Consider the following 26,089-nt stretch of genomic DNA (forward strand, 5'->3'; position numbering starts at 1 on the left):
CAACACTCCGACTCTTCCCCTGTGTCCTCACTACCCCCTCCATCACTGAGGTTCCGGGTGCAGCGTTCCTATAGGGCTCACTGCCAAAGGGAGAAGGGGAATAGAGATGCCAGAAACTGGGAGCCAGGGCAGCACGAGGGAGCGGAATCTGTAAACAATCAGGTAAAGAACCTTGCCCAGGAATGGAACGCAGCCCGGTCCGGGGAAGGTTCCAATCGTTTGTTGCAAATGGGTATCGCCCAGTCCTAAACAGCGGAGGAGGATGGCTCCTTTTAACTGTGACCTAAACGACTGGGAAAGGGGTTCAGAGGAGCCACAGCATCAACTGGTTCGGTTGCCGTTCTCCTCTAACAGCCTCCCCTCTTCCTCCTGTTTGCACGTTCCGCCATCTGGTTGCTTTGTGCCTCTCCCATGCTCGTACATTCTAGGCCCCGGGGCCCTTTTACTAATTGTTGTCCTGGAAACCCCTCTCCTTGGGCTTGACAGTGCTTATAGCGAGAAAGGATGGACTGTGATTGAGGATCATAATCTGTACTGCAGGATGAAAATCTATTCAGGAGGAAAGCAGGATGGAAAACCCTTAACTTTTCATTTTAATTTTGAAGGTACAATGATAGTATCTTGTTGCTTTTTCTAAAAAAAATCTTCATTCACTTTATGGAATTTATTCTAATCTTTAAGTGTTTCGCGTATTCAATCAGAATTTGTTAATTTTTAAACTAGATGTGATTAAGGGTGTTATGACTTAAAGCATTTAACTTTGATGGGGAATGTAATACAGGGATTCTAAAGAAGACAAGATAATTGCAGAGCTATGTACAGTAGCCCTTCTCAGAGTCATAGAGATGTACAGCAGGGAATCAGACTTTCGGTCCAACTCGTCCATGCTGACCAGATATCCCAACTCAATCTAGTCTCACCTGCTAGCACCCAGCCCATTTCCCTCCAAATCCTTCCTATTCATATGCCTTTTAAATGTTGCAATTGTCCCAGCCTCCACCACTTCCTCTGGCAGCTCATTCCATACACGCATCACCCTCTGTGTGAAAACATTACCTTTTAGGTCCCATATATCTTTTCCCTCTCACCCTAAACCTATGCCCTCTAGTTCTGCACTCCCCTACTGTAGGGAAAAGACCTTGTCTATTCACCCTATCCATGCCCCTCATGATTTTACAAACCCTTGTCAGGTCACCCCTCAGCCTCCAACGCTCCAGGGAAAACAGCCCCAGCCTATTCAACCTCTCCCAATAGCTCAAATCCTCCAACCCTGGCAACATCCTTGTAAATTTTCTCTGAATCCTTTCAAGATTCACAACATCCTTCCGATAGGAATGAGACCAGAATTGCATGCAGTTTTCCAAAAGTGACCTAACCAATGTCCTGTGCAGCCACATCATGACCTCCCAACTCCTGTACTCAATACTCTGATCAATAAAGGAAAGCATACCAAATGCCTTCTTTACTATCCTATCTACTTGTGACTCTACTTTCAAGGAACTATGAACCTGCACTCCAAGGTCTCTTTGTTCAGCAACACTCCCTAGGATCTTACCATTTAGTGTATAAGTCCAACTCAGGTTTGCTTTCCAAAAATACAACACCTCACATTTATCTAAATTAAACTCCATCTGCCACTCATTGGCTCATCTGATCAAGATCCCACTGTAATTCAAGGTAACCTTCTTCACTATCCACTACACCTCCAATTTTGGTGTAACCTGAAAACTTCCTAACTAAACCAGTAAGTTCACATCTACATCATTTATATAAATGACGAAAAGTAGTGGACCCAGCACTGACCCTTGTAGCACTCCACTGGTCACAGACCTCCAGTCTGAGAAACAACCCTCCACCACCACCCTCTGTCTTCTACCTTTGAGCCAGTTCTGTATCCAAATGGCTAGTTCTTCTCGCTATTTTACATGTCATTTCGCACTAACAAACCTAGATCTAGTCCATCTGTCACCACTAACAATAATTGCAATTAAACAACATTTTAATCCTCCAGATTTTTTTGTGTTTTGTTATTCTTCATGAATGTTTTAAAGCAGAAAATGCTGGAAATTACTGAACAGGTCAGCAAGCATCTATAGAGAGAGAAACAGAGTTAATGTTTCAGGTTGATGACTATTCATTGGAATAAGCAAAAGTTAGAGATGTTTAAGGTTTTTAAACAAATGAAAGAATACGTTAAAGAACAGAAGGGCAGATCTGTGTTGGGTGGAAAGCAAGACAGATTATGTATCAAAAGGGTCGTGAGGCTGAAGGAAGTGTTCATGGAACAAGTGAAAGAAGGAAAGATGTCAAAAGGACATCTAAATGACAAACTTCTTACAGGGTGTGAAAGGCTTCAAAATATCTGGGAGACAATGCTTCTTTTGAGCCACAGTCCGCAGTCAAAGCTGTGAAATAGAGGCAGGTTGGCACCTGATCTTAGGAGACATTTACATTTGTCACCCCCATTCCTTGTCAAACTCTGTGGAAAAATTGTACGATTTTCATTTACTTTGCACCATAATAGTATACAAAAAGTTTTATCCTTACTTATCTGTGATGGATTTCAAGGTCTGATCTCTTCATGCTTAATATTATTTAAAAATGCCAATTTTTAATGTAGATTTTGATTCTAGTATCTTTAGAAATGTGGCATTCCTCTCACTAATGTAGTCAACAACATTGCGGCTTTTCCTCTGACAATTAGCAATTTGAGTTAAGTGAACTATTAGCTGCAAATTAAAAAGAAATGCTGATATTATTGGATTTAGTTTAATTTCAGTACTTCCTTATAATGTATAACAAATAATTCTCACTTCTAAATTTTTCCAATTAAGTATTATATTGAACCAGTGTTACTAAACAGCTATCTAAATTATGAATAACATGGAAAATACTTTCTTAATAATGAGGAGTATAAAATAATGTCAATAATTGTCAAAGCTTAACATTCTATTGTTCAACAGAAATTAAGCAGTGTATAAGTAAGAATGGAATGCATTTTCATAGCTTGCCCCAATTTTCCCAGAACTCTTAATGTTCCATATCTTCCTGAGCTGAGACACAAAACTTCATATCAGACGCAGCTGCATAACCACCAACCTTCGCTTCAAATATTTTTGTCATCTCTACTGTTTACCCACTGCAACTGAAAATCATCATTCACGTCTTTACTTTTTCAACACTTCGTTCATCGTTTCCTTGAATCCACCATAAACTTCAACACATGCTTAAAATTGCAGCATATCCACCATCCTTCTTAAAGCCCCATACATCTACTACACTGGTTCTTGTCAACCTTTATTACCACCCTGTTGCTCTGGAAAGATAACTTCAAAATTCTTGTCTATAAAATCTTTGTTCCTTCTGTAATGCCAACTCAGGTTTGCTGTGTATTTCATTTCCCCTGTTCTGTCATTGATGGTAGTCACTCAATATACCCAACACATTGGAATTTACCTTACCTAAAGCAACCTGCTTTGCGACTTTTCTTCACACTTTTCAAAGTCTGTTTAGATCCAGCATCTTTATTTATTCTTGAAAGACCTCCAGTAACTCCTCATCCTATCCAATTTTAAATCTTTTGGTGCTGCATTCTGCACTTTTCCCACCCAGAGCTATCACACTTGAATCATCTTATGTTTGAGACAGCTGACACCTAAAAGTTTAGTTCCCCTCCAAAACTGCAGGAAAAGCTTACACAATGTTTGCTATTTGAAGTGTTAAAATGGGGAACATTGCTTAGTTGTTTAATTTCACCTCCATTCCCATCCCATTCACCTATTGTATTCTTTGCGACCTTCACCCCAGCCCCACCCCCCCATTTATCTCTCCACCCTGGAGGCTTCCTGCCTCTATTCCTAATGAAAGGCTTTTGCCCGAAACATCGATTTTCTTGCTCCTCAAATGCTGTCTGATCTGCTGTGCTTTTCCAGCACCACTCTGATCTAAACTCTGGTTTCCAGCATCTGCAGTCCTCACTTTTGCCTAGCTTGAAGAATAAACTATAGAACAAATTACAGGGGTGTTAGTCTCAACTTTTCAATGTTGTGTCAAATGTATGGACTAATTACAGCTTCAATCTAAGGAGTAGGAGTAAACCATATACATTTTTGAGTCTCTTCTAACATTCAGTATGATTATGGCTCATGTTTGACATAAATTCCTTTTTCCCACTTCCTCCAATGCCTTAATTCCCTGAGAGACCAAAAACAATAAGCATCTTTGTTATTCCAAGTGCCACTGTATTTGATGTCTGCTATCTGCTTTCCTGTTGATTGACCATGGGCCTCTATTTTTATCAGCAATATCACAAGAGTGTAAAGGAACTGTAAAGATTAGGAATTGATCATTTGGAAAGTTAAGATGTACAAAATTGTAATTCAGGAGTGCAAGCTGGGAAGTTATATATAAGTTGGGTTTTCCTTTCTCAGCTATTTGAAACTGCTGAATGGTCTTGTACTTGAGCAACTTCATGTTTAATTGACTTATGAAATGTGGGCTTTGTTGGCTGGCTGGCATTTATTGCCCATCCTTAGTTGCCCTTGTGAAGGTGGTGCTGAGCTGCCTTCTTGAAACACTACAGTCTCATGCTGGAGGTAGACTCATGATACTCTTAGGGAGGAAATTCCTTGTGTGAAAGTGAATCTTGCTGCTGTTTTATGTTTCTCCTGACATTTATTTTCCCTTTTTTTAATTGAAAAGAAATGGACGTAAAAATTACAACCAATGTAAAATAGTTTGCCTATTCACGATTACTCTTTTACAGTATCAAGTCAAATGTATGCCCAATCTCTTTCAAAATAATCACATTGACGACTTCACTTAATTAATTGTGTTTTCACATCCCTAAATGTGACCTCTATACAGCTTATTTCACTCCTCTGAACTCTTCAAAAACTCTGCTCATCACTATTTCACTCTTTGCTATGATATTTCTTTCCACATATACCTCAATCATTCAACTCCGATTGTCTCTTGTTTCTCATTTGTATGCCACAAGAAAGCCAGTGGAATGCTGTCCTTATATCTAGAGAACTGGAGTACAAGAGAGCAGAAATTATGTTGCAGTTAAACAAAATCCTGGCTTGCCTCCCTCTGGAGCCCCTGAGCAGATCTAGACACCATGGCGTCGAAAGGATGCATTGGTCCTTTGTAATGTCTTAGGGGGGAGTCTGTTTCCATGCTGTACATCTCTATGACTGTAAGCACCTGGATGATGATGGGATAATGTAGGAGGATGAGCTGAGAATAGTTCACATGTCAGCGCAACATTGAGGGCCAAAGGGCCTCTTCTGCGCTGTATTGTTCTATGTTCTATGTGTTCTAGCAGAACAACCTGTATTCTAAGCTGGAATTTTCTTACAGAAATATCAAATTCTTTTTATGTTCACCTAATTCCTCCCCATTTTCTTCATCTTCATCCAGTTTTAGAAAACAGTGCTGGGTGAAAATCTCAATTACCTTTTTTACGATAAAACCATTCTGTAACCAGGGAGGAAGTAATATCTTTGAACTTCCAATCTTTACTCCAACAACTTGTATTTGTGTAGTCCATTTAATGCAACAAGAAGTCCTGACCAGTGATTCCTACCCAGTGCTTTGATGAAAGCATACCATAACCCACTAATAGCACATCTGAAGTATTTTTGAACCTTGCACATTTTAACTAAAGCAAAACTATATCTGTTGATCATTTTGCTTTAGTGCCAGTCATAATTGAATGAGAGAGCAGACTCGTTGGGCTGGATGACTAATTTCTGCTCCTACGTCTTATGGTCTAAATTTGCAAAATCTTTTGTGTGAATTGTAAGCCATGATGAGTGACTTTCTGTCTAAATTGAGTTTGAGCCATCCTGTTGTATGAATAAAACCAAGTTCCTTCCAACTGATTGATTCTGTACCATTTTATAAAACTGTTAAGTCAGAGTTTCTTTCCTGTTCTAGGTCAGCTAAAGTATGGCAGCTGAAGTACTGGGAAACCACAGCTGCCATCTCTTACAGCAGCTTCATGAGCAGCGTATCCAAGGCTTCCTGTGTGACTGCATGTTAGTGGTGAAGGGTGTCTGCTTTAAGGCTCATAAGAACGTGCTGGCTGCATTCAGCCAGTACTTTAGGTAGGTATGAACTATGTATGACGTGTAATTTGAATTCTGTGCTGGAATTAGACTAGGGTTGAAAGTCTATATTTTCATCTCAACCAGTCTTTGCTAATGGTCATGTCCACCCATAGCATTGTTTATGTGCATATAATACATTATTAATCTTACATATAGCAACAACTTCCTCTAAGTACCACAGGTACTCCTTACAAAATTTTCCCGACCTCACAACACCTAATTGCACTGTTTGAAATACCCATGAGCTTTGATTAGATTGTTGAAAGAGAAACGTTTATTTTATTGTGCATGTTTCAAAGTTTTCTTATTTAACTTTGTTCTATAACACTACAATTCACTTTAACACTATAATTCACATTACAATGTGCCAGAACCCACCTAATATTGCTTGGACCCTCAGCTATTTGTAATTACTGCAGACATTTGAAGTCTATCTGTTTGCATTTTAGTTCCAAATTATATTTAGCGCACTACACAATTTTTAGTTTAGAAGCTGTTGGGAAGGCTATTGTTGTTTAAATAATCTAGAAATTGTTAATTAAATTTTACATGTACATTTTCAAGTGTTTTAAATTCAAAATAAATTGTGGACCTTTGATGGTAATTATCTCTGTCAGTCCACCACCCTCTTTCACTCCTGTCCTGAGAAATCCATTCAGTTATCAGATGAAGCCATTGGATTGTCAATCTCAACATCAAACTATAACCGTTTCCCCAGCCAAGAACTTAGCTAACACTGGTGGTAAATCATCTCCAAAGACATCTAGGGAGTAGAGTTTTATCATCCAGTTATAATTATTAGTTGACAAAAATATTCTTGCTGAGAACTACCTTGAATGCCTTTAATGTATTCTTAAATTGCTTTATAGTAACTACATTTACTGAGTGAACTGAAAGTGTCAAGTTTCACATTTTCACTACTGCAAAAAATGCTGTGGCTGTTTAGGGTCTAATACTTTGGCTCGTTTTTAGTAAAACTATTTGAGGGGCGGCACGATGGCTCAGTGGTTAGCACTGCTGACTCACAGTGTCAGGGACCCGGGTTCAATTCCAGCACATGGGTTTCCTCTGGCTGCTCCAGTTTCCTCCCACAATCCAAAGATGTGCAAGTTGGCCATGCTAAATTATCCATAGTGTTCAGGGATGTGTAGGTTAGGTGCATTAGTAAGGAGTAAATATAGGATAATGGGGTAGGGGAATGGATCTGGGTGGGTTACTCTTTGGAGGTTTGGTGTGACCTTGTTGGGCCAAAGGGTCTGTTTCAACACTGTAGGGATTCTATGACTGTATGATCTATGGTGTGTAACACCGAGTTGCAAGTTTGTCTTTTCAACTTGAAGTAATTTTGTGTTCTGTCCCTAATCTTTCAGGACCTTATTTCAAAATTCTTCAGGCCAGAGTCGTGACGTCTTCCATTTGGATATTAAAAATATTGGTGGTATTGGCCAGATTCTGGATTTTATGTATACTTCGCACCTTGATCTAAGCCATGAAAATGTCCAGGCAGTATTGGACATTGCTCAGTGTTTGCAAGTACCGAATGTACTCAGTCTATGCTATACTTTCCTAAAGGCTTCAGCAAATCTCATTGGTGATAGCAGCAACTTGTCAACTGTTGGCAGTATTTCGCTGCATGGAGCCCTGACAACTAACGCAGAGGATATGCTGGAGAATACGGATGGTACTGAGATAAACCATGACTGCTCATTTGGGATGCAGACTCATATCCATAAACCTCAGGAGCTGGGGCTTTTATTTAGACCACTGCCAGAGATTTCTCAAGCTGAAATATCAGCAACTTTGCAGAATCAAAATCCTGGACTCCCAGACAGGACTTCCTCAGATTATCCAATGAGGCAAAATGCTCAACAGCCTTCTAAATTGTACAACTGTTACGGTAAAGAAATGTTCAAACAAAATCTGTCACCTTTTTTCGATAGTAATCAAGGGGAGCAAAGAAGAATGGATCTCGACAATGGTATAAGTACAGCAGTAACCACGAAGGATGTATCTTCCCTTGAGCCGACTGAATGCAACAGTGCTCCTCAGGAGCAGTCCTCATCAGGCATGACAATGCACACAGAAGAAAGATGGTCCTTTAGTCAGAGTGTGGGGGACATTGAACCTCAACCAATGAGACAATTGCCTCACGTGAAAAAGAAAGTCCCACTGAAGAAGTATGATTATTTGTGGCCCAAGAAACTGCTCGAGGCACCTTCTGTGCTCCCTAAAGTGAATGAAATATCCGAAGCTGAGAAAGTAAATGGACACAGTTCAAGGGAGCTCCCCAAAGAGAATTTAGGACAAGGCAGTTGTGCTGGGGAGAAGGATCAGGAACAAGTAAAACTGACTGACTCACCTTTGAGAGAAAGTGATCTAGGACCGGTTGACCATGGAGCTACTGGAGATTCTGAGGAAGTTCTTGATCAGTCTTTAAATAACTCAAATGTTCAGCCCCAGGTTTGTCAGTCACAGAAGCAATATTGTTGTGAACTATGTGGGAAAACTTTTAAACACCCAAGCAATCTGGAACTACACAGACGTTCCCATACAGGTATAGTAAGTGTTGGGAATACTCAATTTTGGTCTTTATGCTTGACTTACTAGTTTATTTGCTAAAGGCTAATTCTCCCCAACATATCGTGCCATTTCCTATGCAATCTTCCTTAGTGGACACTGTCTTCCCACTTTCTGCCACTGCTTTTCCAAGACATGGATATGTGATACCAGGACCAGTTCAGATAATGAAGTGGTAAATACTGCTTTACTGGGAGCTTGAATACAGAAGGAAAAAGGTGTACTTTAAGGACATGAAACACTTACATGCAGATGACACAAAGATAGGTGGTGGGCAGGAAGTGTTGAGGAAGCAAGGAGGCTGCAGAAGGACTTGGACAGGCTAGTGGGCAATGAAGAAATGCAATGTGGAAAAGTGATGTTATGCATTTGGTTAGAAAGAATACAAATGTAGACTATTTTCTAAATGGGGAAAGGCTTTGGAAATCTGAAGCACAACGGGACTTGGAATTCCTAGTTCACGAATGTCTTAAGGTTAACATGCAGGTTCACTTGGCAGTTAGAAAGGCAAATGCAATGTTAGCAATCATTTCAACAGAATACCAGAACAGAGATGTACAGCTGAAACTGTATAAGGCTCTGGTTGGACCGCATTTGGAATTTTGTGAGCAGTTTTTGACCCTGTGTCTAAGGAAGGATGTGCTGGCTTTGGAGGGAATCCAGAGAAGGTGATGATCTGTTGATGAAGGGCTTGTCATATGAAGAACGGTTGAGGACTCTGTTCTGTATTCTGGAGTCTAGAAGGATGAAGGGGGATCTGATTGAAACTTAGAGAATACTGAGAAACCTGGGAAGAGTGGATGCAGAGAAGACTTTTCCAGTAGGATCTAAGGATACAGCCTCAGAGTCAAGGAATGATCCTTTAGAACTGAGATGAGGGGGAATTTCTTCAGACAGAGGGTAGATAATCTGGGGAATTTGTTGCTGCAGAGGGCAAGTTATATAGTGTATTTAACACCGATAGATAGGTTCTTGATTAATAAGAGGATCATGGTTACTAGGAGAAGCTGGGAGGAGCCAGGAGAATGGAGTTGAGAAACATATCATCTATGGGTTGAATGGCCTAATTTTGCTCCTATGTCTTATGGTATCATGGAATTGGCAACTGCATTGTTATAAAGGAAAATATTACAGTTGTAGAGTCATAGAGATGTACAGCAAGGAAACAAACTCTTCGATCCAATTCATCCATGCTGACCAGATATCCTAAATTAATCTAGTTCCATTTGCCAGCACTTGGCCCATATCCTTCTAAACCCTTCCTATTCATTTACTCATCCAGATGCCTTTGAAATGTTATAATTGTACCAGCTTCCACCACTTCCTCTGGAAGCTCATTTCATACAAGCACTACCCTCTGCGTGAAACAGTTGCCCCTTAGGTCCCTTTTAAATCTTTTCCCTCTCACCCTAAACCTATACCCTCTAGTTCTGGACTCCCCCACCCCAGGGAAATGACTTTGTCTATTTATCCTATCCATGTCCTTCATGATTTTATAAACCTCTATAAGGTCACCCCTCAGCCTCCAACACTCCAGGGAAAACAGCCCCAGCCTATTCAGCCTCTACCTATGGTTCAAATCCACCAGCCTTGGCAACATCTTTGTAAATCTTTTCTGAACCCGTTCACATTTCACGACATCCTTCTGATAGGAGGGAGATCAGAATTCGATGCAGTATTCCAAAGTCGACTAATCAATAGTCCTGTACAGCCGCAACATGATCTCTCAACTCCTATGCTCATGCATGGACCACTAAAGGAAAGCATACTAAACACCTCCTTCGCTATCCTAGCTACCTGCAACTCCACTTTCAACGAACTATGAACGTGCACTCCAAGGTCTCAAACTTACTAACCATCTATGTTCACGTCCAAGTCGTTTATATAAATGACTCCGCACCGATTCTTGTGGCACTCTACTAGTCACAGGACTCCAGCCTGAAAAGCAACCCTCCACCACTCTTCTTCATTTGAGCCAGTTCTGTATCCAAATGGTTAGTTATTCCTGTACTCCACGTGACCTAACCTTGCTAACCAGTCTACCATGAGGAACCTTGCCGAATGCTTTACTAAAGTCTATATAGATCATGTCCACCACTCTGCCCTCATCAGTTTCAAAAACTCAGTCAAATTTGTGAGACATGATTTCCCACGCACAAAGCCGTATTGACTGTCCCTGATCAGTCCTTGCCTTTCCAAATACACGTAAATCTGGCCGTCAGGATTCCCTCCAACAGTTTTGCCCACCACCGATGTCAGACTCACCAGTCAATACTTCCCTGTCTTTTCTTTATCACCCTTCCTAAATAGTGACACCATATTAGCCATACTCCAGTCTTCCAGCACCTCACCTGTGGCTATTGATGATCCAAATATCTTAGCAAGGGGCCCAGCAATCACTTCTCTAGCTTCCCACAGAGTTCGAGGGTACACCTGATCAAGTACAGGGGATTTATCCACCTTTATGTGTTTTAAGGCATCCACTACCACCAGCTCTGTGACCTCTGATGTCACTAATTATTTCCCCATGTTCTCTATCTTCCATATCCTTCTCCACAGTAAACTGCTGGAGCCTAAGAGTTGTGCTTGATTAAAATTATTGTAGGATATTCCATAGGCACTATTTTGTGTTGATGGCGATCCAATCTTCATTTCCTGTTCACGGAAGTGACCAACTCCAGATGTGAAGGTTAATTTAATCATGGTTGTTTTATCAACAGTATGACTAGAAGTCACCGCAAAATGTAATTGTATTAGAAGGATATTCTCCCTTCCTCATTGGGATTTTATAGACTCTCCAAGCTGCTCACAAAAATAGAAGCCATGAAATTACTTCAAATTATCGTGTTTAAATAAACATAAAATGTGAGTTATTTTTCATTTTAGGACCTTTTATGGTGGCAGTACCTTTTGGTACTATGTTTTTATGATTCACTGGCATCAAATGCCATCTTGCGTTGAAGGCTTATCAATTATGACTAAAGGTTAAGAAGGATTAATACAGATGATCAACATTAGCTTCTAAGCTATGTCTGTTTATTATATTTCTGATGTTTTTTTCATGCCCTGAATCAGTATTGGCGAATTTTCTTCATTAGTGGAACAGTGTTTGTCTCTTTTTCCCATATTTATTTCTTGAATTTTTTTTTCTTGTTTGATCATGGAATTTGGGCATTGCTGATTAAGCCAGCATTTATCATCTATCCCAAAATATCTAAATTCCAACCCGTCCCCCCTCGTCACAGTTCAGCAAAGAGTTCTGATAAGACAGTTTTTCTGTGACCTTAAATGCTGCATATATGAAAGAAGTTGCATTCAGAGAGTGGCTTCCACAAGTTCAGATGTCCCAGTCCTTCACATAGAACAAAGAACAATACAGCGCAGAACAGGCCCCGATATCTATCTATCTATCTATTCCTCTGATCATATTGTATGTCTCTATCTATCTATTCTTCTGATCTTGTATGTTTCTATTAAATCCCCTCTTAGCCTTCTCTCCAATGAGAACAGAACCAAGTCCCTCAGCCTTTCCTCATAAGACCTTCCCTCCAGACCAGGCAACATCCTGATAAATCTCCTCTGCACCTTTTCCAGTATTTCCACATCCTTCCCGGAATGGGGTGACCAGGGACTGTATATAATAAATGTATGTAATATTCATAAGTTAATTTTGAAGTAGAGTCATGGTTAGGCTACTTTTGAAATATGATGTGCAATTCTGGTCTCCCTCGTAAACTTGAAAGGGTTCAGAAAAGATTTACAAGGATGTTGCCAGGGTTGGAGGATTTGAGCTATAGGGAGAGGCTGAATAAGCTGGGGCTGTTTTCCCTGGAGCATCGGAGGCCGAGGGGTGACCTTATCAAAGTATATAAAATTGTGAGGGGCATGGATAGGATAAATAGACAAGATCTTTTCACTGTGGTGGGGTAGTTCAGAACTAGTGGGCATAGGTTTAAGGTGAGAGGAGAAAGATTTAAAAGGGACCAAAGGGACATAATGTTTACACAGTGGATGGTGTGTGTTTGGAATGGGCTGCCAGAGAAAGTGGTGGAGGCTCGTACAATTAGAACATTTAAAAGGCATCTAGATGGGTATATGAATGGAAGTGGTTTAGAGGGATATGGGCCAAGTGCTGGCAAATGGGATTAGATTAGGTTAGAATATCTGCTCAGCATGGACGAGTTGGACTGAAGGGTCTGTTTCTGTGCTGTACATCTCTATAACTCTATTTGCAAAGTGGTCAAACACAAATGCAACTCCTTAGAAAATGTACTCCTTAGGGCTTAAAAAAAATTCACTTACGTAGCACAATCACATTGATTTTTTCCTCAGCAGCAAAACCACCACAGGCTGCTAACGTCTTGGGTTGCTTCAATGCTATCATCTGCAAACACTGGTTCAGCAGGTAGTGCCTGACAGCGCTGGCTGTCCTGAGGATTTCATGTGGTTTGTGCAGCAGAGTTCTGAAACTCCACAACCTGAACCAATTTTCAGCCCATTTAGCTGACAGAGAAATTGTTTCAAGAGGATTGTTTCACCTACTTTAGATAAGTCCGTTTACCCCATGTAAATCTTTCACACTTACATATGTAAAAAGATTATATGGAAATATAATGAGTACAAACTATATGAAGATAGATTATTTTAATCTGCTCAATGTTGTAAAGATTTTTTTAAGTAAAGCTACGGAAGAACACCTATGTTCTGATTTGGTAGAATCCCAAGACCACTATTAATTATGTGGTCAGTAACTTCATTGTGTTCAAACAGGTAAAAATGAGTAGAACGTACTCTAACGTCACGGTTTCATTTGTAGGAAAGCTAGATAGTAGCCTTTGTAATGATTAACTAAACTACAGACATTGTGGTAGTGTACAGAACTGCTTGTGAATTCTGTATTTGCTTAATATTGTAGATAATCAGTACACATGTACAAAGAAGGTTGATGTTCACTAGGAATAATTTTGTCTACTTAATTGTATTTCATTACTTAATTTCATTGTATTTCAACAGGAGAAAAACCATTTGAATGCAACATCTGTGGGAAACACTTTTCACAGGTAAAAGTTATTTCTGAAGTACATTCAGAGATATTCTAAACATTTTGTTTGCTGTTTTAAAAAATATAGAATTGAAGTGTCCACATATTAGCACCTTGTCAGTGGTGCTGGATTTGTTGCATTGATATCTTCTTGGATTTCAATAATTTAACCCAGTGACTTAACAATGGTGGTCTCCAAGGGTAGGATTTCCCCAGGCCCTGAACAATGTGAGCAATAGTGAGAGAGTTGGGGAAAAAACTGGCAATAATAAGAAACAGATTCTCAATGTTGAGAAATGATTTGCTGATTTTTATTTCCCCCTTTGCTGTTTAGGCAGGAAGTTCTGAACCTTTCTAATGAGCAATGGCTACCTTGTGTTTGCGTCTCATTAATAGCTAATGTCACTTCATTTCTGTGCAGCTCTCTATCCTTGCTTTCCTTCCCTCAGAAACCCGACAGCACAGATTCCTGACCGGTATGTTAAAGTGGTTACCTAGTGCCACAGCTTACAGCTTGCATCTCTGTGCCCACACTCAGCCGTGCCATTCCCCCACCATTTCCCCACACATTCTCCATTCTCCTCTACCCATTCTCCTCCACCCATCCTTCACACAACCAAATCATTCACACAACCAGGCATTGTCGGACCACCAGCCTCACCACACAACCATTCCTGCTTTCGGAACAACAGCCAGAAAGCTGATGGGCTTGACAGAGGTAGCAATGCGAAACGAAATGTGAAGCTTTGGGCTAACCCTGACTATTGGGCAGACCCTCACAAACGCACAAGCATGCCACCTTTGACCAAACTTCCAACTGCTCAATAAGCAAGCAAAATGGATGCTAAAGCATTCACAGTGGATGGAGTAGGTTTATTTATTTGTCTGCAAGGATATTGTTCATGATGTGATGCTCTGCTTGGTGGCTGTCAGGCATCCATAGGTGCAGTGATATCATGCATCTGCCTCTGCACTACACGTGCAGCCTAAACATTGACTGACAATACACCCTACAAAGCTTGGCCTCAAACTATCGTAACCATTCCATTGCTTATAACAATTAAATCCCTGTCATCTCTGAGAAACTGATGTGACCACAGGTCAACCACCTGTGTTTGCCTGTTCACAAACAGATGCCAGAGGTTTCATTGCTGCACAGCGCTACTATCCTTGCACACTGACCTGTACGTATGTCAGAACGTGGTCTGTTATAGACTGTGATGCTATGAGAGTTTTGCCCGTCCTGTTGTACAATCGCAGAAGCCAGACACCAGAGAGGTCAGTTGCATGACTAAGGAGCTGAAGAGCAAACTATATTGTTTGATAAAAGTCAACATGGACCATGCTGGACCACTCGCCATGAATCTCCCCACAAATGACCATTTGCCAACAAAACTGGGAAAGTTCAACCCTATATCTTTTGCTTCTACCCCTTCAATTTCCGCAGATAGACCAACTAAATATGAGATGAGACAAAGCTTGATGCAAGCTCTTTCTTACATAGTACGATGAATAGTTAGAGTCATAGTTATGACTGGTATTCCCAGTTCAATTAATGCACTTTGCCTTTATGTCCTGACATAAAATCAGCATCTCACTTCATAACAAGTTTTAAACTTATGTTTATGAGCCTTAGTGGGCGGCATGGTGGCTCAGTGGTTAGCACTGCTGCCTCACAGTGCCAGGGACCCGGGTTCAATTCCTGCCTTGGGCGACTGTCTGTGTGGAGTTTGCACATTCTCCCCGTGTCTGCGTCCGTTTCCTCCCAAGTGTTTCAGTTTCCCCCCACAATCCAAAGATGTACAGGCCAGGTGAATTGGCCATGCTAAATTGCCCATGGTGTTAGGTGCATTAGTCAGGAGTAAATATAGGATAGGGGAATGGGTCTGGGTGGGTTGCTCTTCGGAGGGTCGGTGTGGAGTTGTTGGGCCGAAGGGCTTGTTTCCACGCTGTAGGGTATCTAATCTAATCTAATCCTTTGCTTGGATTTTTCACCTCAGCAGCTTCTCTGTTGCAGAAACTAGAATGTATTTTAGTCTCTTTATTTATGCTTTATTTTCTGTTGTTCACAGTAAGAAACAAATTTCAAAAAGCATCCAATGCTTCAGATATGCAAGATTTATTATTAATTAAAGCCACTAAATTTCTTATGATTTGGAGTCTAAAAGGAAACATTATCACAGTGAGCATTAATGCATTACCGTTTAAGTGGCTTTTTTCCCTTTGAATAAAGTCTGTGGAAAGTTGCCTCGAGGTTCTGAACTATATCAAGGATTTGCCTTAATGCAGAATTGGCTCCTCATTGCGACTAACTTCAGATTGTGAAAGAAATGTGCCACAGTTAACATTACTTTGAAATAACAAGATAATGGTTCCAACATGAATACTGTTCTTTATGGCCAGGATCCCTCCAGAAATGTTTGTCAAAGTTAACCCAGGAACCTACATCACCATTTGGTGCATGTTTGGAAAAGGTGGTTCGCTTAGGATTTTATTGTAAACAGGGAGACGTTACCACTCCAAGCCTGTTGAAAGATGTTCATGGCACCCCGTGGGTACTCAGTTTCAGTCTGATCAAGTAGCTGTTACAGGAGAAACTAGCCTGATACAGTTCACAACAAAGCTAGCCGTTGCTGATATTTCAGGCTAAACTACAAAGAACTGAATGTGGAAATTGTCCCAGTCACTACAATCAGCTTATGAAAACTGGAAGTTGGCCAAATGCTTTTATTATCATCAGAATACTGGCCAGTACAGGTAACAGTCACTTTGCTCAAGTCTTTGGGCATAAAGGAAAGATCCTCACTAGAAGTGAGGTACTGGTTGGCTCCTAAATTCAGATTGATAAAGGAAAGTGGTTCATATTGGTAATTCAATGCTGAGGCATTACAAGGTCATGTCTTTATTGAGACATCATACCTCACAACTGAGTACATATGCTCAATTACACCACATTTCCCCATTCCAGGAAGATAAAGCACATAAAGTCTCAATCAGCCATTTACATTAATTCTATCTTTGATCTCTACATACATTCCATAAATCCTGTCAATAGTTTGCAGCAGAATAACACCATGGAGCTCACAAAATACATTTAACTCTCCTCAATTTATTCTAACCATTCTGTTGCCATGGTTATATTGGCTCTTCAGCACCACAATTATATTATCCTTAGCGGTGCTTCCCATCATTTTATTACTATAAATACACCAAATTAACAGATTTCAAGCCATAACAACACGGATGAGTGAATTTTACACATTCTATTATTCCATCATCTAAGAAAGATTCTTGCCTTACACCTGCATCCACTTTCATGGTCAGTGGAAAGCTAATTTAACTTCTAGTTTGCTGGTACCATGACAGCCCAGAATGTTGGGCATCTGATAATTGTGAATTCATCTTCCCATACTTGACATCTCTCAAATAATATCTTCATAGTTCTGCTCAATATTTCTGGACACCTTCCCCAACTATCAGTAATAGCTAAACTTCTTTATTTTCCAGTCATGAGCTAATTCTTGATGCACTCCAATCGAAGATATCTAATTTTTTTTGTCAGCTAGAGAAACAATTGAATCCAATCTAACCATTTCTTTGAGCATTATGTATATTTGTATTTCTGTTGTTTACGGTCATGCTGAAAGCTCAAGACAGACTCCATGGGCTGAATGGTCTATTTCTGCTCCTTTTGTCTTATCCTCTCATTCAGAATTCAGATGTTAATTGGGCAGTGAATCAGTGATTAAGGGGAAAAGGCAGTAAAGTGGAATTGAGGAACAAACTTGATGGAATGAATGGCTTACTTCTGTTCTTATGGTGTTCAAAAATGATGGATTACATCAAGATTATTCTCAACATTTAGAAGAAAAGCATTCAAACTTTCAACTTCTGACCTCACTGTCACGGTAGAGAAGTTGCCTGGCTAATTACAGCCATTTGAATCTTCTTAAAAATATTGATGGGATTTGATAATTATGATGCAGAAATTCCAATGGCCAGGTTGTCTTTTTTGCAGCATACACTGGAGTTGTGCGCCAGACTATGCGAATTTCCTGACAGAGCTGACTGAGGAAATTTTCCAAGAAATTGAAAACTTTGATAGTCAATTCCTCTGTATCTGCAACCATCCATAAATATCCCATATTGTCAATGTGGAAGAACTGCTTTCGTTAAGCTTAATAGTATACAGGAGATGTTTGAGGATTAAAAACCTACTCTAACTCCTGAGTAGCTACTAAACTGAACCCCTGACTCACCACAGATGCCCCACTCCCGACAATGTTTCCCCTTAATCCCCAACACCCTCTACCTCAATGCTACTGAACCAACATCATTGCACTATGCCCCGTATCCAAACCGCTACAATTTGACCATCTTGATCTTGAGATCTCCTTAGCCCAACAAGCCACTGACTCGACCCAAAGCAGTTGCAGGGCAGTCTGTTGAAGGGTTAATCCCGAATACCCATTCCCTACATGAACTTGCCTTGTTGCCTGGCCATGGTCCAAGGGGCTAGTATCTTTTTCTCATATTACTCACTGGAAAATCCCAGTGTCAGTGTGGGAACAGGGTTTTAAAGAAACTCTATAATTGACCCAAACTACTCTCATGTGGATTACATACTACTTGCCTGCAGGCAGCTTTTCCAAATTTGACCTGGCATCTCAGGAGCATCTTAAAAATTCTGAAGAAGGGTCGCACAACCTGAAATGTTAACTCTGATTTCTCTGCACAGCTTCTGCCAGGCCTGTTGAATTTTTTCCAGCAATTTCTGTTTTTGCATCTTAAAAGTGATTGGCAGTTCTATCAATGACTGACCTCATACTTGACCATGTATAAAGTATGCTTTAATCAAAAAATGATGTGGACAATTACATATGTATATTTTTATACAATGGGAAATTGCCTATTTGGGTTTGCAAACCTTTGAGTTGTTGATGTCAGTATATTAACTTGAATTTCTACTTTAATTTCTACCAGGCAGGAAATCTGCAAACTCATTTACGACGACACTCTGGTGAAAAGCCATACATTTGTGAGATCTGTGGCAAAAGGTGATTGTGGCAATCTTTTTTTAAACTTCAGTTGTGTTAAATTTTCCTATACCATTGGGAACCTATGACAGGATCATTTCTGTGTCCTGACCCCAAGATGTCGGATGTGTGTTTCATTTTATGGGAATCATTCGCTATTCCACGCTTATAGCAAGTGAGCTCTGGAAGTGCAACTGCAGGACATAATGGCCCACTTCAGTGTAGTTCAAGGGCAATAAGGGATGGAGAATAAATGTTGGCCCAGCCAATAGTGCCCACATCCAGTGACTGAATTTTTTTAAAAAAAGTTCTGAAGCATTGATAGTGTTGAGATGGATCACTGTTGAGAGCTGTAATGTTGGATCAGTAGGGAGTCTGTGTAGCCACTATCAGCGTCAGTGGAGCAAATGAAAAATCTAATGCCCTCTCGCTGTTAGAGTAATCCATTCCTATCATTTCAATTTGCAATGCAAGTCCAATGTATGGGCAGACAGCAACCTTGCCATTTGCATCAGTGGGCTCTTCAACAGTCTCAAAAGGATCAAGGTTACCAGCTCCCATTGTGGAGCCACCATCAGACACGGTGGGAAGGCCCATACATTACTTACACGTATTTGTGTGTCCAATAAAGGGGCTAATTACCCATTAAGCATTTAATTGAGTACCTGCTGCTGCCATATGTTCAGCTGATTGTGTCTGGTTGGATCAGGCTGTGGTAGGTAGGCAGGTTGCTAAGTTGGGTTGACAATAAATGGAGATGCCGAGAGTCTTGAGTTTGGTAAATCCCGAATATAAGGATAGATATTTTTTCAAAGCTCTCCAGGCAATCAGGCCATGATTTATTCAGAGTGTGGAGTATCTTAGAAAATGATTGTCATATCATGTAGAGCGTAAGTGAAGAAGAAAAGAGTGAAAACATTTTTAAATCTATGAATGTGATTTAATGGTGTAATATTTCTGACCTACAGGCAGAATGAGATGATCAAATTGAATGGTACGCTCAGCTGTGATGAGTAGCTTGTAATTTTACCCTGGTGTTTTGGTTTACATGAATGTTTTTAGAAGGAGAAAGAATCACTAGCTTCAGGAGAGTGAATAGTATTTGAAAGTTGAACTGGTCCTTTGTTTTACAAAGAAATGCTAAATTTGTTATTTTTCTAAGATCTTCTTCTTTATTTCAGGTTTGCTGCATCTGGTGATGTGCAACGCCATATTGTTATTCACACAGGTCAAAAACCTCATCTCTGTGACATTTGTGGTCGAGGTTTGTGTTTGAAGTATTTCATTTCTGTTCCTATGTAAGCAGTTAATGTATAAATTCTGACCTTTATACCAAAATCCATTGTAGAAGCAGAGATGGGGTTCAATCTCGGTTCATTATTCTGGCTTCAAAACCTCTGTAATTATTAAGTCAAAAGGAAATTGGTACTGCTGTGCCTGCTTTTAGTCATGCTGGACAGAGTTCTCTTATTTGAGACTATGTATTGAGGTAGGTGTAAAAGCAGGAGGGACATTGGTGCACAGGTCTGGTTTTCCCACACAATTACATCTTCTCAGCTTATTACGTATTCGCCAGTGGGTAAAACACCACATTTTGGGGCAAGAAGTTCTGTCCTTCTCAGGAACCAGTTGGGTTCCAACATTCAGGCACCGTATTTTAAAGTCAGGTGTTCAGCATGGATCAACTTCAAAAGGCCAACTTTTGTGGTTGTAACCCATATCCCATGTAAGCCTTTGTGCTCAGACACATATCCCTGGACACTACCCTTATACCTTGTATCCTTCAACTGTATGAGGCTATTTCAATTAATATTTTGGGCTGAGTTACGACTCAAGTCGCAAGTGAAAAGTCAAGGCTGTTCACATTTCACTTAGACTTTAGGTGGCATTTGTTTTGAACAAACTACCAAACATGTTATTCAGTTGGCCAATTACTGCAATCAGACTGACAATATTAGTCACTTTGTGTGTCATGACCTTCCTGTTCTTATTCCTTGTGCTTCCATACCTATCAATAAATCATTCTACAGCTCAGCAGTATAAACAGAGGAGCTTCTCCTTGTCATCCAATCTCTCTCTCTCTCTCTCTCTCTCTGTCTCTGTCTCTGTCTCTGTCTCTGTCTCTCTCTCTCTGTCTCTGAGAAAAGCACTAACTCACCTGTATGGCTTTCTTGATTTTATTTTTGACCTTGCCACTGGACACGTGCCTGACCTCTCCTCTTCCTGCCATCATGACTCCGGCAAACAGTAACTAGCTTTGTGGAAGATCAGAGTTGTAAATCTAAAGGCAGACTGTTGTTTGTTTTCACTGGAATTCAGAAGAGTGAGATGTGATTTGATTCAAGTATATAAGACCCTGAATTGTCTTGACCAGGTGGAAATAGAAAGGATGCTCCTTTTTGTGGATGAGTCCAGATCATTGAGACACTGTTTTAAATTTAAGGGTTGTCCTTTTTAGGACAGATATGAAGAGAATGTTTTTCTGAGGAATGGACGACTTTGGAACTCCGGGCCTCAGAAAGAGGTGGAGGTGGGGCCACTGAATATTTAGCGGCTGTGGAGTAAAGCAGTGACCCGTAGCCACTTATGAAATCAAGAAGCTGTGTTTGGAACCAAAAATAAAAGTTGCCTTAACTTTGTATGCATTAAATTTGTTTTATAATTTATGTATTTAAAATGGTGCCGGACGACAGCGGCTTATACACATTTTACTGTACTTTCACATTCCTGATGAAGGGCTAATGCCAGAAACATCGACTCTCATGTTTCTCAGATGCTGCCTGACCTGCTGTGCTTTTCCAGAACAACAGTTTTCGACTGACTTTGCAGCATCTGCAGTCCTCACTTTCTCCTGTATTTTCACAAATACATGTAACAATCAATTACCACTCTTTACTATTTATAAAGTGGTGTACATAGATTCCTGTTTGGTAAGGGGATCAAAGGGGCAAACCAAAATGTGCAATTCAAACCTCAAACAGTGTAGCCATGATTCTACTGAATGGTGGGATATTGCGAGGGGCTAAGTGGCCTACATCTGTTTCTCATTTATACGTTTCCTCAGTGCAGAAAATGATGGACCATGCAAACCTCTTCATACCCTTTCTTTGGGAGGAGTGGCTTCACATTTGGGAGTAGGTTCAAGAGGAATTTAGAAAGGCACAGTTAGTTGAACTATGGAAGAAATAAATCTTGTAACAATATGGATTCTGATTTTATATCTCACCTTATGTCAGAAAAATACAAGGGTTGATAGGTTTAGTTGAGGTAATCAAATAAGATTAGCCCACAAGCAGTATAAGAGCTTACATACAACTTTTCCTGTTACGTATTGATTCTGTACTGACATACTTTTTGCAACACTGCTTGATACTAATAAACTAATCAAAGTCTTTGAATACTTGTGTTGCAGTATGTAGCAATGAATCTTTTAAATCTAACTTGTTAAAATTTTAGGTTTCAGTAACTTCAGTAATTTAAAGGAACACAAAAAGACACACAGTGCAGATAAACTGTTTACTTGTGACCAGTGCGGAAAGTCTTTTAACATGCAGAGGAAACTTGTTAAACACCGAATCCGTCATACAGGAGAGCGGCCATATAATTGTTTAACATGCGGTAGGTTTATTGTTAAAGCATCTAGAAATGTTTGCGCTCTGAAATATTTTCAACCAAGTAAAATGTCATTGGTTTGCTGATAGCTCAGCAAGCTTTATTAGTCATTAACCGAAGCACACAAATTATGTGGATTCTGGTGGTGCTGAATATTTTACTTATTGCCATAGTAAAGTATTGGGCAATATAAATTATGAGATTGAGGGTTTGATTTGACTGGATAAAGAAGGGGCTTGTCTTAACATACTGCATTTTAAATTCTGATGGCGCACACACAGGTATCTCCAAAATGTAAAACAATGAATTTGTGTTTTGGAGAGTACTTTTTTTTTACAACAAGTAAGGAATGTTTAGTTTATGGCATGTGTTTATTGTTTATAGCAATATAGGCTGTGTCCATATTATGAATGTGATTGAAAAAAAAATTATCTTTATTATTCAGATACTTCAGTCTACTTCATTTTTCTGCAAAGTGATCTTATTGCAACATCTTTAATATTATCCTCAGGATCATTTGTGCTGGAATACTTATAGAAACATATTTGTCTGAAATCCTATGCTATGTATAATTGGTTGAATCTAAGACTGTTAGGTCAATATTTCATAATGTATAGGAGGATATGTATATGTCTGATCCTGCAACAAAACAAAGGAGAAGAGAATAATTCAAGGTTAATTCATTAAGGGAATTCTATTAGAAAGCATTTTTCTTTCTAATCCATTTCCGTTAAACTTGACATGTACTTCTGTGGGTGATAAACACCTCTCAATCAAATGTCCATTCTTTCTTTCATGATCCACAGCAGTCTGTATCAGCAGATTCTTAGATGATTGGATAATGTGTTTTATGATCCAACTCATAGATAAATATACTTTCAGACACAGTCGATGGACAACCGTAATGTATTTAATATTAATTCATTGAATACTATAGAACAAGCATTGGCATTTTAAGAAGACTTTTTCCTTGGTGTTGTTTCAGAAACACAGTATACTTAGCAACTACTCCTATGTCCTTTCTTTTAACTTGCAGGAAAACGGTTTGCAGGTTCTGGTGACTTGCGTCGCCATGTCCGAACACACACTGGTGAACGGCCGTATAATTGTGAGACATGTGGCAAGTGCTTCACCCGTTCTGCTGTGCTGCACAGACACAAGCGAATGCACTGCAAGTACAATGGAGACCATGACATAAGAAATGAAGAGATTGACAGCTCTGAGGAAAATTATCGACAGCCTGCAGAGCAAAGGTCACCAGACTCTGAGCCGCTCAGCCAGGCTATGCAAGTTGCACTGTTGCCAGTCTCTCCATTAGACAAGCTCCGTGGTGACCCAGAACAACCTTCAGTTGGGGTGACTGAGGCATCAGCAACCATGCATGAAGATTCTCATTCTGAATATAATTCTTTGGTTCAACAACAAGTGGATGATCATCAAAACAAAATGGTATTGAGTCCTGCTAAAACTCACAAGCCTCAAGCTTCCCATCATCCTCACAGTCACGTGGTTGACAGCAGCCCAAGGTCTGAAGAGTCCCTGCCATCTCAGAACCCCTCAACTGTGCGATCATCAGTGACAAGTCTGGACATTCATATTAATGTTCCCTTTGGAAACCACACACCTAGTGTTTCATATCGAACAAATGAAGGACCATTCCTCTCCAGCCTAACACTGTGGGGTCTGGCAATGAAAACCTTACAAAATGATAATGAATTAGATCAATGACAGACTTATTACCTTAATTCAGCTAATATAAGCAACCGATAGATTGCACTTGAATTTTATTTTTGGCATAATTGCTGAGAGGGAGAAAGAAGTCTTGTGAAATGTATTTTTGTAAGTTTTAATAAATACACTTAGATATTTAATAGAATATGGTCAGTGGGATCCATAAAATACATGGTCGTGCATCTTTTTAATTAACTATCTTGAAATATAATGCTATAGCAGCTTGTTTTAATGTAAAAAAACAAGTTAATTGCAATAATTGTTTTCAGTTAATTGCAATGATCATTGAACTTTATCAATCACATACTTTGTGGCATTGCTTTTTCTTTGATTCCTTTTAGTTTTAGATTAGACTTACAGTGTGGAAACAGGCCCTTCGGCCCAACAAGTCCACACCGACCCGCCGAAGCGCAACCCACCCATACCCCTACATTTACAGTTCTCGTTTTGAGATGTAAAATCAGAATCCTAACAGACATTTAATAGAGTCATTTTCCTTTGCTACACCCATTACACCAGATCTCTTTGGATCAATATTATTTGTTATTGGGATCAGCTGAAATATGTAACTATGACACAAAATCTAGCCTTTTACGATACAGTATTTATAAAGGCTTTTAAGAGCTACTTTATTAATGTTGCACACTTTTGTTTTTGATGGTATACAGAGTTAAAAAAAAATTCCAATTGCAACTACAAGTCCATTAATATTTGTGCATATTTTGCAAACATTTGTCCCACCTTAGACCTCCTCAATTTATGGATAGCAAACTCCAAACGTAGTTTCTTTAATCATCTGAAATTGGTACCTTATGAGAAAAAAACTGTCCTTAAGACAGTGCTGAACAAGAAGGATAAATACTTGAAGCACGAGACCTTGTATGCCTCCAGAGGTATAGATTGTCCAACCTGACTGGTAGCTTATAATTCAGCAGAAATTCAACAAGGCCCCTTTGACAGCACCTCCCAAACTTTTGACCTCAATCACTTAGAAAAACAAAGATGCAGATATATGGGAGCACTACTACTTGCAAATTGCCCTCCAAGCCACACTCCCTGACTTAGAATGATTATTGTTCTTCCTTCATTTTCACTGGGTCAGAATTCTAGAACTCCCTTCCTAATAGCATTGTGGATGCCCCTAAGCCATAAGTTCTGCAATGGTTCAAGAAGACAGCTCACCACCATCTTATCACAGGCAAATAGAGATGGGAAATAAATGCCGGCCCAGCCAGCAACATCCACCTTTCCTGCACCAAATAAAAATAAGGAAATTATACAAATGATTCCTAGCAAACTGGTCAGACCACCATTAACAAGCAATGTAACAATTTGTCAATCATAGAGCAAAAATATTGGCTTCTGATTGAAGAATTGCAAAGAAACAGTGGGACTGAAAATCAGAGTTGCAGCGAAGCTTAAGTATTACTGTCCAGGAGAAAGCTTTTCTTCAAAAGAAACTTGAGATTTGTCTGATATTAATTGTTTCTTGCTTCATTGTGGTTTGTTTCTCTTCCTGTATCTGCACATCTGGCACACTCTCATTCTTTTTGTCTATGTACATTTATTGCAATTGTACTGTCTCTGGATTCTCAATTCTTTCTGAAAGCCTATTTTTGCCATTTACCTTCTTCCACTACTTATTTTCTTGTCTTATATTCATTTTGTGTATATTTCCTTTTAAAAATTTACCGAAAATGACAATATAAATTTCAGGGAGTGCTTGTGTGTGCACATGCATGTGTGTCTTTGGATCTGGTTTAAGATGCAGCAATACAATGTAAGGACAATGCTAGTGCTGAGTTGGATCTGAAGATGTAAGTTGGCAGTTGTGTGTGAGAAATCACTATTCCGGGAATCATTCCAAAATATAAAGTTTTTTTTAAATGTGCATTTTCCCCCAATTTATCTGACTTTCAGATACAGTTTAATAGAAAACACAGATCAGGTTTCTGTATGGCGCAAGAATTACAACT

General features: G+C 39.7%; 1 protein-coding gene across 3 annotated transcripts; it reads left to right on the forward strand.

The window, feature by feature from the left end:
* Positions 1 to 49: 49 nt before the first annotated feature.
* On the forward strand, positions 50 to 24,204 carry zbtb49 (zinc finger and BTB domain containing 49). Of its 3 annotated transcripts, none has more exons than XM_060826759.1 (8): positions 50 to 605; positions 5,944 to 6,113; positions 7,487 to 8,670; positions 13,707 to 13,753; positions 18,718 to 18,791; positions 19,952 to 20,034; positions 22,227 to 22,388; positions 23,419 to 24,204. In XM_060826759.1, the coding sequence occupies exons 2-8, from the start codon at positions 5,956 to 5,958 to the stop codon at positions 24,108 to 24,110; spliced, it is 2,400 nt and encodes a 799-aa protein (XP_060682742.1). In that variant the 5' UTR covers positions 50 to 605; positions 5,944 to 5,955; the 3' UTR covers positions 24,111 to 24,204. The 3 variants fall into 3 exon arrangements, with proteins under 3 accessions (XP_060682742.1, XP_060682752.1, XP_060682760.1); XM_060826769.1 differs by having other exon boundaries at positions 50 to 162; XM_060826777.1 differs by lacking the exon at positions 22,227 to 22,388.
* The last annotated feature ends 1,885 nt before the right edge of the window (positions 24,205 to 26,089 follow it).

This window comes from Hemiscyllium ocellatum, chromosome 1, assembly GCF_020745735.1.
Source record: "Hemiscyllium ocellatum isolate sHemOce1 chromosome 1, sHemOce1.pat.X.cur, whole genome shotgun sequence".
Lineage (NCBI taxonomy): Eukaryota > Metazoa > Chordata > Chondrichthyes > Orectolobiformes > Hemiscylliidae > Hemiscyllium > Hemiscyllium ocellatum.